Source organism: Bipolaris oryzae (genome assembly GCF_000523455.1).
Source record: "Bipolaris oryzae ATCC 44560 unplaced genomic scaffold scaffold_230, whole genome shotgun sequence".
Taxonomy (NCBI): Eukaryota; Fungi; Ascomycota; class Dothideomycetes; order Pleosporales; family Pleosporaceae; genus Bipolaris; species Bipolaris oryzae.
Window position 1 is genome coordinate 1 of NW_006911506.1, and position 14,790 is coordinate 14,790.

The window sequence follows — 14,790 nt, forward strand, 5'->3', positions numbered from 1 at the left end:
TGAAGAGCTGATACTGCAAGGTGTATATTAGCCTCACGAGAGACGTGTTGAGATATATTTGGTGGAGTCATTGTATATTATAACAAGAGAGGTGCGCAAAGTTGGTGGGGTGGCTCACTCGCTTGTATGGCTCACTCGCTTATAAACTACGTTACATCTATTCGAGAATAGAAGGGAGAATCAACCCTCAGAAAGCTAAGACTCGGAGTAGTAGATTTCATCGTCGAAAGAGTTTAGGGATTGGAAAGCAATTTCATGAGGTGGTGGGGACGGGAAACCATGGGTCTGATATCCACTATGTTTATTTCCAGGTCCAAGACGGTATGCTAGGAAGGGACAAACACTGTTTCGAGTACAACGAATGCAAAGGCTTTTCCGACACAATGGAAAGATCCAGGTATCTTAGCTCAAAGCGACAGAAGGACCTCGAATTTCCCAAAACTTCCTAGTGCTTGGACGGCCCACTCTTGCTTTCATCGTCAGCATCCTGCGGAAATTGTACACCCATGGCTCTCATCATATTTCCTGCCGGCCCGGCCATTCCAGCTTGGCCTTTAAACGCCTTCAGCATGTTATCTGCAAGGTTGTAGTCTTCATCGAGTAAATCATCACCGTCGTCGTCCTCTTCGTCCTCTTCCGCACTGTCAACCTCTGAGGGTTTCGCTTTGCCCTTACCTTTGTCTTTTCCAGGCAAAGCAACTCCCGATATTGACTTTTGGTCAGACTTTGGGTTGATGTTCAAAGCGCCGTGGCTGAACAACTCTGCTTCCATCATTTCGCTCAGCTTTCGAATCTCTTCGTCTTCATCTTTCTCAGCATCTTGTTCGCGTGCTAAAGCACGTGCTTCATCTGTAAGAATAGCTTTTTCCGCTGCAGAGAGCGTCATGAACTTTTGGTAGTACTTCTCGTACTCGGCATACTCAGCATCCGCTGCAGCATCTGCCTCGTCATCCGTACTCTTCTCTTGTTCTTCTTCTTCTTCTTCTTCTTCTTCTTTCCCTTCTTGTGCTTCCTCGTGACTGGACTTTGTCTTTGACTCATTTTTGGTGTTGGTCTCCGTAGTAGAGTCACTATCTTCAGGATCATCCCACCCTCTCTCTCCTGCATCTGAATCATTGTCCTCGTCCATAGGGTCAAATCCGCCGTCCGCACCTTCCGCGCCCGCTTCATTGTCGGCCAGGAAATCGTTGAATCGGGCAACCATCATTTTCAGATTTTCTTGTGCATTCTTGTCGCCAAAGCCCCGGTGTCCTTTGCTGCCTTTACCCTCCAATTCCCTCTCGAATTCGGCAAAATCAATATTAAGCCAGCCTTCGTCATCGTCGCGTTTTGGCCAGCTAGCAATCTCGGCATTCGTAGGAAGTGAGTCATCGCCATTCTTGAGGTCCTCGAGAAGTATAGTAATCTCGCGTGCAGATTTTTGTGAGGCATAGATGGAATGCGAAACTAGCATCTGCATGCCAGCTGTGATTTTGAGGCCAATTTCAGCTTTCTCGATTGGCTTTCCTGATTTTACGAGCTGTTTCAGTGCAGAGTCCCATGGTGCAGGTGGTTCCCAATGCTGTCCAAGCAGCTGCGCGTATAGTACTTTCGTACAACGCACACTAACGTCGACGAAGTCTTCCGGTGGGAATACAAGAGGTACCTTTGATTTTTCGGGCTGCAGCAGACGTATTGAGATGGGGTCGCGGAGGTAGAACGCCTCTACTAGTGGAGCAATGTACGATGGATTGAGATGTAGGAAATGGGCAACTTTTCTTGGGAGGGGCACTGTCGCATGATGCTGATTGTCTGCGATGGCAGTGGGATAGCCACTCAATCGATGGAATGCCTCTTTCTCGACCTTGATGTACTGTTGAGGTCGCCCTGGGGTGTCACGTATTATTTGTAGGACTTGATTCTGGGAGAGCGGTGCAGGGTCCTCCTCCTTGCCCAAGGGAACTATCAGCAGTCTATGACTGTTTATCCATACCCTGTTATCTGCAACTTCTGGAGTGAGCCACTCGGGCAGCGCATTCGCAGCTTCGATGAGTAGAAACTCTCCATCACTATCGTATATGCGTATCCAAGCATCCTTGAATTCTTTGCTTAGCTCACGCAAAAGGTAAACGATCAGCCATTCGTCCACTATACTATCCCCATAGTTGGTGTGGCCTCGAAGTAGCCATCTTTGTTCTTCGCGGACAAGTTCAAGTTTCAGCGAATCGCGTTGCCAAATATACTCCTTGAGAAATTTCATTTCCAGCGTGTTCAATGCACGTTGAAATCTCTGCAATCTTTCTCTGGTTTGGATGTCGGAGAGTGTAGAGTCTATGATAAAGACGATGTATTCCACAACGTCGTCGGGTAGTTTCTTGGGGAACCCGTCAAATCCCTCGCCAAACCACTTGAGGCCATCCTGGGGGTCTTCCATGCTGCGGAGACCTTGTACTGGTTTTTTCGTATTTTGACCAAGAATTTTCGTGGGAAACAAAAACGGAGGGTTGAGAAAGTATCGGTTTAGAGGGTTTTTCGTAGGAAGAAAATCACAGATCCCTGCAACGGCTTCTGAGGGCAGCTAAGATAGAGATTTTGGTGCAGGCAGGAAAATCACAACACGTGACTGGCCGCTACGCGCGTTGCGGATGCAGCCGGGTTTGGCTAGCGGCGGGGGCAGTATCCTTGTCATGGTCCGAGCGTCCCAAACAAACAACACCACCCAAGGTATCCCCAAGCGACAACCCAAAGAAAGTCAACAATTACTTGACGTGCGCGCACCAAAGTACCTGCTATTTCTCTCACTCATGCGTCAATAGACAAATAGATAACATATCTATCGCCCAACCATGGCGCACCTACTCGATACGCCTCGCACAGAGGTTGGCGACATGACGCGCTTCACAACCAACGAGCCCTCTTTCAGCATGGAAGAGACATTCCATGCCCCGACAGACCGCGACAATCTCTTCAAACAAATGAGCGGCGCTCGTACGCCACGGGCTCAGCTGACTACACGACGCAACCTGAGCGCGAAAAACGAGTTCACGCCTATGCTAAAGAGTGCAACCGCGAATCGAACACGCCAAGTCAATGGCCTCTTCGACGGGAAGATCACAACACCCATTGCCATGAAGCCAGGCTTTCAGGTCAGTAATACGCCGCTGCCTGAGGCGAGCATGTTCGACGTGCAATCAAGTTCTTTTGCCGAATCGGTCGATGACCGCACACAACTGCCCGATCCTAACTCTAGCGCCATGAGCACGCCCATGGCCATACCAAGGAGAGCAGAGGGGGAGATGGATGGCGGGAATGGCAACGTGCTCACCCTAAGGGAGCAGGAAGATGTAAGTAAATATAGACACCTGAGATATTGGTCACCAGCCTGTGGTCCAAACCGACTAACACTACATTCAGCGACTAGCACAGATTGATAAGGAAAACTTTGGCTTGAAGCTTAAGATCCATTTCCTCGAAGAGAACTTGAAGAAGATGGGGCCCGAATTCAACCGTCAAGCAATGGAAGAGAACATTAACCTTAAGTCCGAGAAGGTTACCATGTCGCGCGACCTCAAGAATTATTCAAAAGACCTCAAAGCCGCCGAGACAGAGTTGGACCACTACAAGCAGCAACTCCGAGAATATGCGGAGAAAGTCAAGCGGCGGCATGCCGACGAGGGCATGCGCGAAGAAATGGACGAGCTCCGACGACTAGCCGACGACCGCATTGCTGAGATTGAACGACTCGAGGAGAAGTTGGGAGAGGCAAAGAGCGCGGAAGAAGAGCTGGAGAGGGTCAATGCGGATCTGGAGAACGCACAAGCAGAGGTTGAAAGACGCGATAAGATGCTGGACGAAAACGACGAGCACATCAAAGATCTAGAAGATCAGCTAGAAAGAGCGAGGGTGTCACAATCTGAGGATGAAGAAAAGGATCGCCAGCTCAAGGAACAAGCCCAGCGTATCACCGAACTTGAAGAAGAGATGCGGTCTGTTCAAGATTCCAAGGATACAGTTCAGGCAGAGAAAGACCGTCAACTGGCTGAACAACAGGTGAAGATTCAGGATCTAGAAGAACAACTTCGCTCGTTAGAACACGAGAAGGATACCGAAATCAACTCCCTACAGTCAAAGCTGCAGTCTGCCACAGAGGGAAAGCAACAAGAAATCCGCGAGCTTGAGCGAAACCTCGATGAGTTGGAACGCGAACTGGACGAAGCGGATGAACAGAGACAGCGGGAACTTGATGAGGCCAATGAGCAGAAACAAAGAGAAATCGCAATAGTGCAAGAACGCTTGCGTGCAATGGAGCGTGAAAAGGACAACGAGCTGCGGGAATTGCAGAGGCGTCTTCAGACTGCTCAGAACGAACGGCAAGCAGAAATGGATGCGCTGCATGAACGATTAGAACTTGCGGAATCACAAGGTGATAACCAAGTACAACTAGCTCAACAATCCGCGAACGATGCCCGGCAGAAAGCATTGGAAGTTGCGCGTGAGAAGGGTCTTGAGATAGAGCTTTTGCAATCTCGAGTCGATGCGGCTGAGTCCAGAGCCGACGAACTTGAAGACTTCCGCAAAAAGCACCAAGATGCAATGCAGCAAATCACTCGTTTGCAGCAAGACGTATCGACCTATGAACAACAACTACAGCAGTTGCGTCGAGATCTCAGTCAAAAGGACCGCGACCTGGACGTGTTGGAAAGATTACGCAGAGAGCGTGATGACGCAACCCAGGAACTCACCGGCCTTCGCGCAAACCTCAACAGCAAGGATGCTCAAGTACAGGCACTTAACAACGCGAGGCAAGAGCGCGATGCCCTCTCCCATGAGCTTACTACTCTTCGTCGCGAGCGTGACAGCTTGGTCTCTAAGATCTCGACTAAGGAGGATCAAGTGGAGGCACTGCGGAGAGGCAATAGTGACCGCGACACATTGGTTGCAAGTCTTCGCCAAGAACGCAACGACATAGAAAACGAGATGCGCAACCTCAGATCGGCCGTGTCAGGCAAAGATACGCAGATAGAAGCCCTCCAGAGAATCACGAGGGAACGCGACGCGATCTCTCGGGACCTGTCTAGTCTTCAGTCAACACTGCAAGCTCGTGACCGCGACATAGCCACTCTGCAGCGAAAGGTCGAAGCACAAGAGGCGATGCTTCAAGATCTTAAGCAGCTCAAGAGCGACCTCGGTGACCGAACGAGAGAGTTGGAAACCGCAAGACGAACGATATCTGATCGGGAAGCGGAGCTCGACGCCTTACGAAGCCATGCCGATGAGCCAGATACACAGATTGATGTCATGCAAGACATCGTCCGTAAACGGGACAACGAACTGGAAGACCTTCGCGAACAGATGGATTCGCAAAAGAGTCAAGTCGAAGCTCTCCAACGGCTAGCAGAGGAGCGTCTAGAGGCACTCGAAGAGCTCAGAGACATTACCAATCGCGAGAAGGAAGACTATGAGGAAGAAATTGCTGTTTTGCAAGATGACGCCGATGAGGTAGCCGAAGAGAAGGCCTCACTTGAGGAGAAGATTGGTGTGCTCGAGTCAATGCTTCGTGAGAAGGAGAGCCAGAGCAACGCATTGCAGTCCGAGACCCGAGCAGTTCAACGTGAGCAAAAGCTCAAACTCGAGGACCGGATCCGCGATCTGGAATCGAGAATTCGCGAAAAGGATGCTCAACATCGCAAGCTTCTATCTGAAGCGAAGTCGACTGCACGCGACCAACAGTCATCGCTTGAGCGCCAATTGAAGGACTTGCAATCGCAGCTCCGCGAAAAGGAATCACAGCTACGTCTACTTCAAGCGTCGTCGAGAGCGATACAGCAAAAGGCCAACCAAGATGCAGTCGACCTGGACGAGCAAGCCGAAGCTCTTACAAAACGACATATCAAGGAGATCAACGGTCTTGCCAAGCAGATTCAGTTCCTCCGAGCACGATGCTCACGCGCAGAGGCGTTCCGCGAAGCTCTCGGCTACCAGAAGAGATTTTTTCTGATGCAAATCTCGACCTACAATGAATGGTGCGTTTGTCTTGTTTTCCATTATTTACGCTAGACATATATGGCTAATGCTTGTGCAGCAACCAGCAAGATCTGAATCTCATCTCGCAGATGGGCATTACACCCGACATCACCATCCACGACCGTCGGCCTACGCTCAAATCGGCGGGTCTTGCAGTCATTGCTGCACTTCGGATGCAAAGGTTTGCGGACGACTGGGCGCAAAATAGAAAAATTCACGAGCAGCTGAAGGCCAAGCTGGAAGGCATGAGGAGGAATAGCAGAAGAGGAGCGGGTGTGGGTATGACGCTTAGTGCGAAGAAGAGTATTGGGGGTTCACAGTTGAGGATTGCAAGGTAGAACCTGCAGTATCCTTGAAGGATCCGAGACCCACAGTCTCGAGGGTATTCCTCAGTGTACAGAGATCGGTTAGTGTATTTTTAGGCATTGCATGGTGTTGGTTGTCATTTGCTGGTCTTTTTGGTTCTCGGTATAGGCTATGAATGGTGAGGTTTCGGCGTTTTACAGTTGTACAGAATGAAGTCACGACTTTCGCAGCAGCCACCGAAAACTGCTATGCCATTCTCGTCCAAGGGTATCATATCGAGTATACTAACACTATGTTCTCACTCTATAAACAAGAAGTGGCCACCTTGCAAGACGTCACCTCTGCCTCGTCGATCCACAAACACCGCATACGCCTGCATCTCCAGCGTTAATGTATTTGCTTCCTTTACAGGTTGAGCTCTTACATGCCCAACTATCTACGACAAAATCCTTCTGAAGCACATGAGCACACGCCATACATGTGAGTGCTCCGGCGTCGTTTTCAAGAGAACAGATGGGGCACACACATGAGAAAGATGGTGATGAACTGCGGGGCTGGCCAGGTGCGGGTCGTGAAGGTTCGGGGTTGCGCTTATTGAGCTGTGTGGATGAGATGTCTGATGACGAGGCACCTTTTGTTGAGGCGGGATTAGGTTTGGTTATAACGGTCGATGGAGCACTTTTCGTGGACTGTTTTGATGGTCGTTGGTTGCGTGAAACGTTGTTCGACACTGGCAGCGCGTTGGATCCTTTGCGCGAGGCGGCAAAGCCTTGTATCTCGACCAATTCCCTTTTTGCATCGCCATCTTTGTCGTCATCATCGTCTTCGCAGACCTTGACGAGCGCGCGACCTTTATCGTCGAGCATGCTCTTGCCATCCACGTCGATTGCTGCACCATCCTGGTCACCCTCGATGAATTCATCTTCGGTATCGCTGTCCGACATTGGTTCTTCCTTTTTAACTGTGGTTTCGCCTTTCTTTGCGGTGTCGAAGCGTGCTAATGCCGCTGCTGCCCTTAAATCTCGGCCACGCGCGCTTCCTGCAACTCTCGGTTTGCCCTTTTTCTCTTCTCCATTCTCCAGCTTCACCTTGGTATCTTCATCCGCGCCTAGAGCCTGCCCTCCTGCGCCAAATTTCTTGAGGATCCTCCTCTGCTTTCTTTCCGCATACGTTAATGCCGGCTTCTCCTTTGCGCTACGCTTCCTCTTCCCGCCCTTTCGAGCATAAGTGCCTCCACAAAGATGTTCAGGGACATCTACATGGTCTGCCTCGCTAGCCTGCACTGCGCCAGTGTCAAGCTCCCTGCCCCTACCCCATAACCCTTGACCAGTGTAACCTCTTGCCCATAGTGCCCTCAACTCTACTGCGTATGCATCGCGCACCTTCCAGAAGGTCTTTGAGTGGTTCATCTGCTTACAATGGGCAAGCTCATGCACCATGACCATTTCAATCATTCTCTGGGGTAGCCATCTTCCATTGCGATCCCTCAACACCAGCTGTATGACCTCGCCCGCATTGAAGTTGCGACCAACAAACTCGTTGTTGTACGGGAATTCCTCAAGCGCCTGGACAAGGATCATGTGTGACTTCATAAAGGGATAGCATATGGCTGCGACATGGTTCAGGATGTTCTCGGCAGTAGCGGCTGTCGGGCCAGGAAGCGTGCGTATGAAGTTGATGTGGGCGTTGGGGCGTTGAGTGCGCTCATTGATGCGCTCGAAACCGAAGACCATGGCGGTCGATACCTTGTCCGTATTTCGAGGTCGTAGCGTGTGTTCAGTCGTGTGGCAGAGGCTACAAGCATAAGAGATGCAAGTACTTGGAGGGATGCTTGCTGGGTGGCGGCTCTTTTGCGGAGATAAACATTACGTAGAGACCGGAGTTAACAGGCGCTACTACAACACGCTGCTTACACGTCGTGACGCGACTGCACGTGAGCCTTGACATCACCCATCAAACACTAGATACCAGGCATGAATTTGTGTTTCTTGTGTAGATATATCTCCGAAACGGAGTTCATTTTCGTGGACCAGAGCATGAGGTTCGGCCTGAAACCACCATCGGTACTGACTATCTTCGGCACTGTAGTGATGCTAACCGCTCAATTCACGCCCTTACCTACCTCGAAACACAGCTACCCGGGGCGTCAGATGTACTCCCAGCTGCTGTTGTTTCTGGATGCTGCATAATCTGGTAGGTCATGGAGCTGAGCCATGTCATGCACTAATCGTGCTGGTGTTGGCAATGCTGAGGCTGAGTTTTTCAGCTTTGCTCACGAAGGATCAACTTCGCCGATGCTAAACCGAAGCCTACGTCTACGCCTACGCTGAAATCAAAACACAAGATTTCGATTTAAAAAAATTCATCATCGCAAGCTGTTTATGACAGCGACTTGGATCTGTGATGATGGTTTGATAACCGGATGAAAACGGACGGCCCAAGCGACAATGAATATGTCCTGTGGGTTGGATCTCTATGGGGGACTTCAAAGCCATCAAGTTTACATGCAACTTTCCCGACTACTCAGTTAAAAAGCTCCTCCGCACTACAATGAACTAGATCATTCGAGCATCCGTCACCAATGCATCCATTCTTCTACATAAAGGAACTCTTTGCTCGCTTCAAAACCAAATCTAAGGGCTGCACCCGTATAAAATGACCAAAAGTCAAGCCGCCGACCATATCTCCCATAGGTGTCATGGGGCTATTGAAAATGACTATCGAGAGGACCAAACAACAAGTTACATTTTGTTACCAGATGGCCGAGGTTGATAGTTCAGCTCGCGGTGTATATAAATTTCTTGCCACTACGCAGACGGGATCTATTGGTTTGGCGACGGCGGGTGAGTTCAACGGGTCAAACACAGACTCGAAATCCATTTAGTACCGTCCTTGAGCACGAAATCTTGTTCTCCAACACGTGTATGTAGATCGAAAGCTGGCAGTGCTAGCTTTCCAACTCCTTCATCCAATAAAATCATCGTCGTCTAGTTTGCTGTGAGGTTTCCCTGAACTTCTTTCAAAGCGCACCGAATTGCTATTCGTTTGAGCAATAGTTGCGATGGAAAGCACCTGGAAAGTATAAAAATAACGGACCCATACAGTCGCTGATTCCGAACACATGACCCTTTGCAAAGCGCTTTCCATTGCATGAATTGCTGAAGGAAGTAATCTCAGTACACAACAGTCTCACCTGAGATGGGTTGTGCTTAGCATATGAATACCATAGTGTTATTGATATTAATTAATTTGTACATCACTAACGCAATCTACAGTTCAGCTTGAACACCACCATAGTTTAATCAGTGAAATAAGAGTGGGTCGGTACGATCTTCGCGATTTTGGTGCAGCTCACAATGTAACCGTGAACAACGAGCTTCCTCATTCGGGAATTGCTGACCTTAAGAAATTACTCTTTTCTTTCAGAGATGTAACATGAGAAGCTGAAATACAGCACATGAATTGATACCCACGACATTGGGTCGAGCTGAAAAGGCCTTCTTAGTGCTTATGTAGCACTATAGCGAGCCCCATATGTCACGCTGCAATATTCAGCTGAGTGCGCGCTCGTGTTTTTTTGAGGGCGTTTGCCAGTTTACTTATAAGACATCTAAAGATCCATCGACTAAAATGCACAGAACCTTGCCTCAAATCCACTTGACTCGCTAACCCGATCTTCTACCATGCTTTTGACTCTAGCACGCTTATCGTTCGCTTTCTCCCTCCTTCTTCACCACGTCTCTGGCGAATCAGGTGTAACGACTCGGTACTGGGATTGTTGCAAACCGTCATGCGCTTGGCCCGGCAAAGCAAGAGTGTCGGAGCCAGTTCGTACCTGCAACAAACAAGACCTGTGGCCGATCCCCCTAGACGCAAATGCAGCCACTGCATGTGGCAATGGCGAAGCCTACACTTGTAGCAACAACGGGCCGTGGGCCGTGAATGATAACTTGGCATACGGCTTCGCGGCGGCGAATCTGAAGGGAAAGAATGAGGGGGACTGGTGCTGTGCTTGCTACGAGTATGTCAAGGCAGAACTTGATCAATCTAATTAGAAGCTGATTTAGTTGCAGACTTACGTTTACCTCGGGTCCCGTCTACGGTAAGAAAATGGTGGTGCAGGTAACCAATACGGGCGCCGACTTGAAGGAGAACCAGTTCGATCTTGCGATTCCCGGCGGTGGAGTCGGAATTTTCCCTCAAGGTTGTGCGAAACAATTCAATGGCGCCTGGATGGGCAATACGTTCGGGGGTTATTGGCAGCGAGACCACTGCTACAACCTTCCTGCCGGAGCTTTCCGCGATGGCTGCTTCTGGAGGTTTGACTGGTTCAAGAATGCGGATAATCCCAGTGTAGATTTTAGAGAGGTTAGCTGCCCGCAGGCGATGATTGATAGGACTCATTGTGGAAGGTGGAGCTGAGAAGGCGTCTGTGCTGTTGCATGATGGTCGTTCGTGTCACACTGTCAGCTCCGGTGGCTCCCTCGCGATCCATACGAAGTACTGGTAGTTGTATCACCCATATTTGCAGCTATGTAAGCCTACTGTGTAATCGCCCTCTATTCAATTTGAACTCTGGGAGAAACATTGCCAGCATTCACAGCAAAGATGACATGATCTTCAAGATGACTGATCCGTAGAAGAATATTAACCCATATAAATCCAATGGATCTGATATTAGCCCAACGCAATCGTGTATCTTAAGGCGCTTATTGTGGTTTCGGTGAGCTTTTTCGTCGTTTAAGTGCAGTCCTGATTCTGGCATTTTGGATTTTGTCGGGTAAGTTCCCGACTTATCTTTTGCTACTCGCAAATGTTCCCTCTTTAGGACAATCAGACCTCTCTCCATTTCATTGTATACGCAAGAGACTGCCATAGCAGTGTTTATAGTTGATTGTTTCTCATGTAAGCCTTTTCTTCTAGGGCCTACGGTTTCTTGGTGTTAATTCACCAACAGTGTTATATAACCGCAGCCCCATCTCACTCCTTGGGCATTGCGCCAAAGCTATGTAACAGATAACGTCATAGGGTATACGTAGTAACCTTCTACGTGCCGCTGGGAAAGACATGTTTCCGTCATTTGTCGTACTTGAACACTATAACTGGGTTTTTTTTCCGATAGGAGAAGGTTTCACAGATGTGACATGTATCGCTCGAATACGCTAGAATTTTGAACGGGCATACATGTCATTTCTTGAAGCTATACGACGCAAAGACGACTTCTAAATACACGGTATCAAGTGATAAAGAAAGGTCATCATATAACTAAAGTACATGTTGCCGTGTCCTTGAAACTATCAACCCAACCAGTAGGGCTATGAGATGACTGCCACAGCATGTCCAGAGTTGCTAACACGGACGCAACAGACTCGAATTGTAGAGTTTTGTTAATGGTCTCCAGTGTCTGGGAAACATACGTTCTTTGTGACCCATCAAGCGAATGGGCGCCAGCTACATATAGAGGGAAAAGAGCACAGTTTTGGGCCTTGGTTCTCGGGTCCATACTCTGTATACAATCCAAGCAAGCCTTTACATGCTGCTGCACAAGGTAGTGCTTGGCCGGAATGTTGTGGAGGGCACTGTAGAGATAGATGAGAGCTGCATGTTGAAATGCTATTATCAATGAAAGTGATGCTTCCACTGTCAGTTGGGCCAATGTTTTGGTAGCAAGCTCGCTGGTCCGAGATTCGGTGAGGTTGTCGAGAGTAGGATATGTAGGTTGAAGAGCGCGCTCAAAGGCCTGTGCTTGGTCCATGCAAAAGTCTGCCCCATTTTGAACTTGATGGCGGTAGAAGCTCATCTCGGCCATGGTGGAGAAAACGGAGCCAAGAGTCCTGCTTCCGGGGACAGTGTCCCACCAGACAGAAGCAGGCTCCATAAAGCTCCAGATTGTAGCTGGGAACGAGGGGGGCCTATCCTGCAGCAAAGCATCGGTTAGATCGGTAGATGCCATTTCGGACAAAAGCATCCTAGTCACCCGGTCGGATGAGGTCCATGCTGCTTGGAAGCCGCCGAGGGCGTTGATGATGGCCAAGAGTCCTGCAAAGTGGCAATGGGTGGATGCACCGTCATTTGTGCAGTTGACATAGCCTTCGAGGAAGTAGAGCAGGAGAACTGCCACGAGGAGGGCAGAGAGAGCATTGCCTTCGGGGGCGGCGCCACCCAGATGGGTACGGATGGCGGCCAGACATTGCAGACGCCTTTTGCTGAGAGAGGGCTTAGGAGATTCTTTTGCTTGCAAGGCACGGTGCTCTTCGGCAAAGACACACAAGGCCTGGAGGACTGGCTGAGAGCGCAAGGCGAGTGCAACTGGAGCGGGACATGGCTCGGGAAGAGTGGAGAAGAGTGGCCATATGCGGGCTCGGAAGTAGTCAATAGCCTTGCGCTCATTCAGAGCCACGTCGAGGCCGTTGAACGAGTACTCTCGAGATAGGCGCGGCTGGGGTTGGGGCACTGGCTTGGCAGGGCGCTTCTTCCAGCGCAGCAGGACTTTGTCATAGCTGCAGTCTTGGGTATCTGAATTGATGCAGCGGCGGCAGCATGGCTTCTGGAGGTCACACTTGACGCGCCTCTGCTTGCAGGGCCAGCAGGAGCCTTCGACTGTGCGGCGCCGCTTGGGAAGGCTGCTGCCAGACGAGTCTGGGGGCGACATCAGGGTGCATGACGCGGATGAAATTGTGGCGATGGGACGGTGGGGCGAGGGGATCTCGCTTTGAGCAAAAAAAGGCGCGTTATGGGGTCAAGAGCGTGGAGACGAAATCAAAATGCACGAAAGTTGGCATCGAGTCGCTGCATTGGGGTGCAAGTGGCCGGGAAATCGCCTCCGGTTTGCCCACGCCTGCCAAGACATATCAAACCTCCCGTGTCTCCCCTGAACCACTCCGCGCCCTGGTCGGGCCTGCACCAGCCACACACTCACCAACACGCCCGCTGCCCGCCGCCGTCTTTTTCCTTGGTCTCCACACCTCACTTGCTCGTCTTCAACACGTCCATCGCTTGCGATAAACAGCAGCAGCAGCAGCATCAGTATCAGCATCCCTACGTTACGGCTGGCTGCGTCGTCCTCATGTGTACTTACTTGCGTACGCATCAGCCATGCTCATGCCCTCTACCCCGCCCTCCGCTCCCCCGGGACTGACTCTTGGCAACTCGCACCAGACAGCGACTTCAAGACGCTGAACACGAGAGTACACACAATGCGACCCCCAAAGACGTCTGCTCCCACTCACTGCGCATCCGCCACCCTGGTGGCTGTGGTCGTATGCTACCACGTTGCGCGTCAAGCCTCATACCATGTCCCTCTTGCCCTTTTAGGATTCCGCTGGTGACTTGCACGTGACTGGACATACTTGTACACGTACCCATCGGACCATGGCTATCGCTAGGCAGAGCGACTAAGTAGAAATGCTGGTCGCCGATCCCAGGCCTTCGCCAAAGAAAAAGTTCCGATTTGGCATCAAAGGGGCCGAGGCAAAGCATGTGTCCCTCCTATCTATTTACCATTCCGCTCCGGCTCTCCGCCAATCCACAGGCCGACTGCATTCCCATGTTGGCCAGAATGCACATCAACACCATGGGCGCGTCTCAAATAAGACCATCGCGCAGAACACAGCCAGACCACTCGAGCTACCCCCAACCCTACGGGGCTAGCTACGCCTTGATGACAGTCAGGACATGTGCCCATGGTTTCAGCACCACCGCGTTCGAAGAACAAACCAGTGCTTGATTCCCATCTCCAGGCCATAACCCCCGTCCGTGCGCGTTTGGCACCAGGCTTTGTTTGTCGGCCTTCTGCCTCAGGCCCCAGATCTGCATGCCGACTGTATTGAGTTTTGACATGCCAAACAAGATGCCTGCCTGGCCGCCAGTTTAGGCATGCTGATAAACGCCACCATGCAATGTCGCGACAAGACACGAAACTACTGCAAGCTCTGGACCCTCGACACTGTAGATCTACACTGCGTATCCGGAAGCCAAGAACTGGCCAGCCAGCCGCTAGCAGACTTAGCAATGATCAGTTGTTCATGCTGGCGTTTGGTTGACAGCATCCCTACATTGCACAGTAGAAAGCACACTGCTGTTCTGGGAATGCGTCTGATGACTATTCTCTATGCCCTGTTCAGCGATTGAATGCTCTCCATGTCGCCAGGCTATCATTCGACAGGCTTGGCATCCCGCTTCTGGTTCTAGATGCTCCTTCACCCGCTATCGCCTCGTGCCAGCGGTCCGCATCCGAATCTGTCCAAACATGTCGAGGCTGCGCTCGGACTTACACAGCTGCAAGGGCTTGCAGCTAAGAGTTTGTTGGCTGTCTTTTCCCGATATCCTTTTGCCGGAGGCAGTGACTTGTCTCGCGTATGCAGGGATCACTCCTATTTGGCAACTATTTTTGCCATTTCAGGAACGTCTTTGGTTTTTTGCTGCTGTGCTAAGCCCGTCCAGATACGATGACGCCTTTTGAGCAATGGCACTTCACCCCCG

At 50.5% G+C, this 14,790-nt stretch overlaps 4 protein-coding genes across 4 annotated transcripts; 1 reads left to right on the forward strand and 3 right to left on the reverse strand.

Moving 5' to 3' along the window:
• Window positions 1-445: 445 nt before the first annotated feature.
• COCMIDRAFT_108246 (uncharacterized protein) lies at window positions 446-2,413 on the reverse strand (the record flags this gene model as incomplete). The annotated part of the gene is made up of 2 exons (XM_007694630.1): window positions 446-930; window positions 1,072-2,413. The coding sequence occupies 2 exons, from the start codon at window positions 2,411-2,413 to the stop codon at window positions 446-448; spliced, it is 1,827 nt and encodes a 608-aa protein (XP_007692820.1).
• A 4,231-nt stretch (window positions 2,414-6,644) lies between these two features.
• COCMIDRAFT_41044 (uncharacterized protein) lies at window positions 6,645-8,042 on the reverse strand (the record flags this gene model as incomplete). The annotated part of the gene is made up of 1 exon (XM_007694631.1): window positions 6,645-8,042. One exon carries the CDS (start codon window positions 8,040-8,042, stop codon window positions 6,645-6,647), a length of 1,398 nt encoding a protein of 465 aa, XP_007692821.1.
• Window positions 8,043-9,992: 1,950 nt separating this feature from the next.
• Window positions 9,993-10,731, forward strand: COCMIDRAFT_108240 (glycoside hydrolase family 45 protein; the record flags this gene model as incomplete). The annotated part of the gene is made up of 2 exons (XM_007694632.1): window positions 9,993-10,330; window positions 10,383-10,731. The coding sequence occupies 2 exons, from the start codon at window positions 9,993-9,995 to the stop codon at window positions 10,729-10,731; spliced, it is 687 nt and encodes a 228-aa protein (XP_007692822.1).
• Window positions 10,732-11,566: 835 nt separating this feature from the next.
• COCMIDRAFT_108257 (uncharacterized protein) lies at window positions 11,567-12,961 on the reverse strand (the record flags this gene model as incomplete). Its single annotated transcript, XM_007694633.1, has 1 exon — window positions 11,567-12,961. One exon carries the CDS (start codon window positions 12,959-12,961, stop codon window positions 11,567-11,569), a length of 1,395 nt encoding a protein of 464 aa, XP_007692823.1.
• Window positions 12,962-14,790: the final 1,829 nt, after the last annotated feature.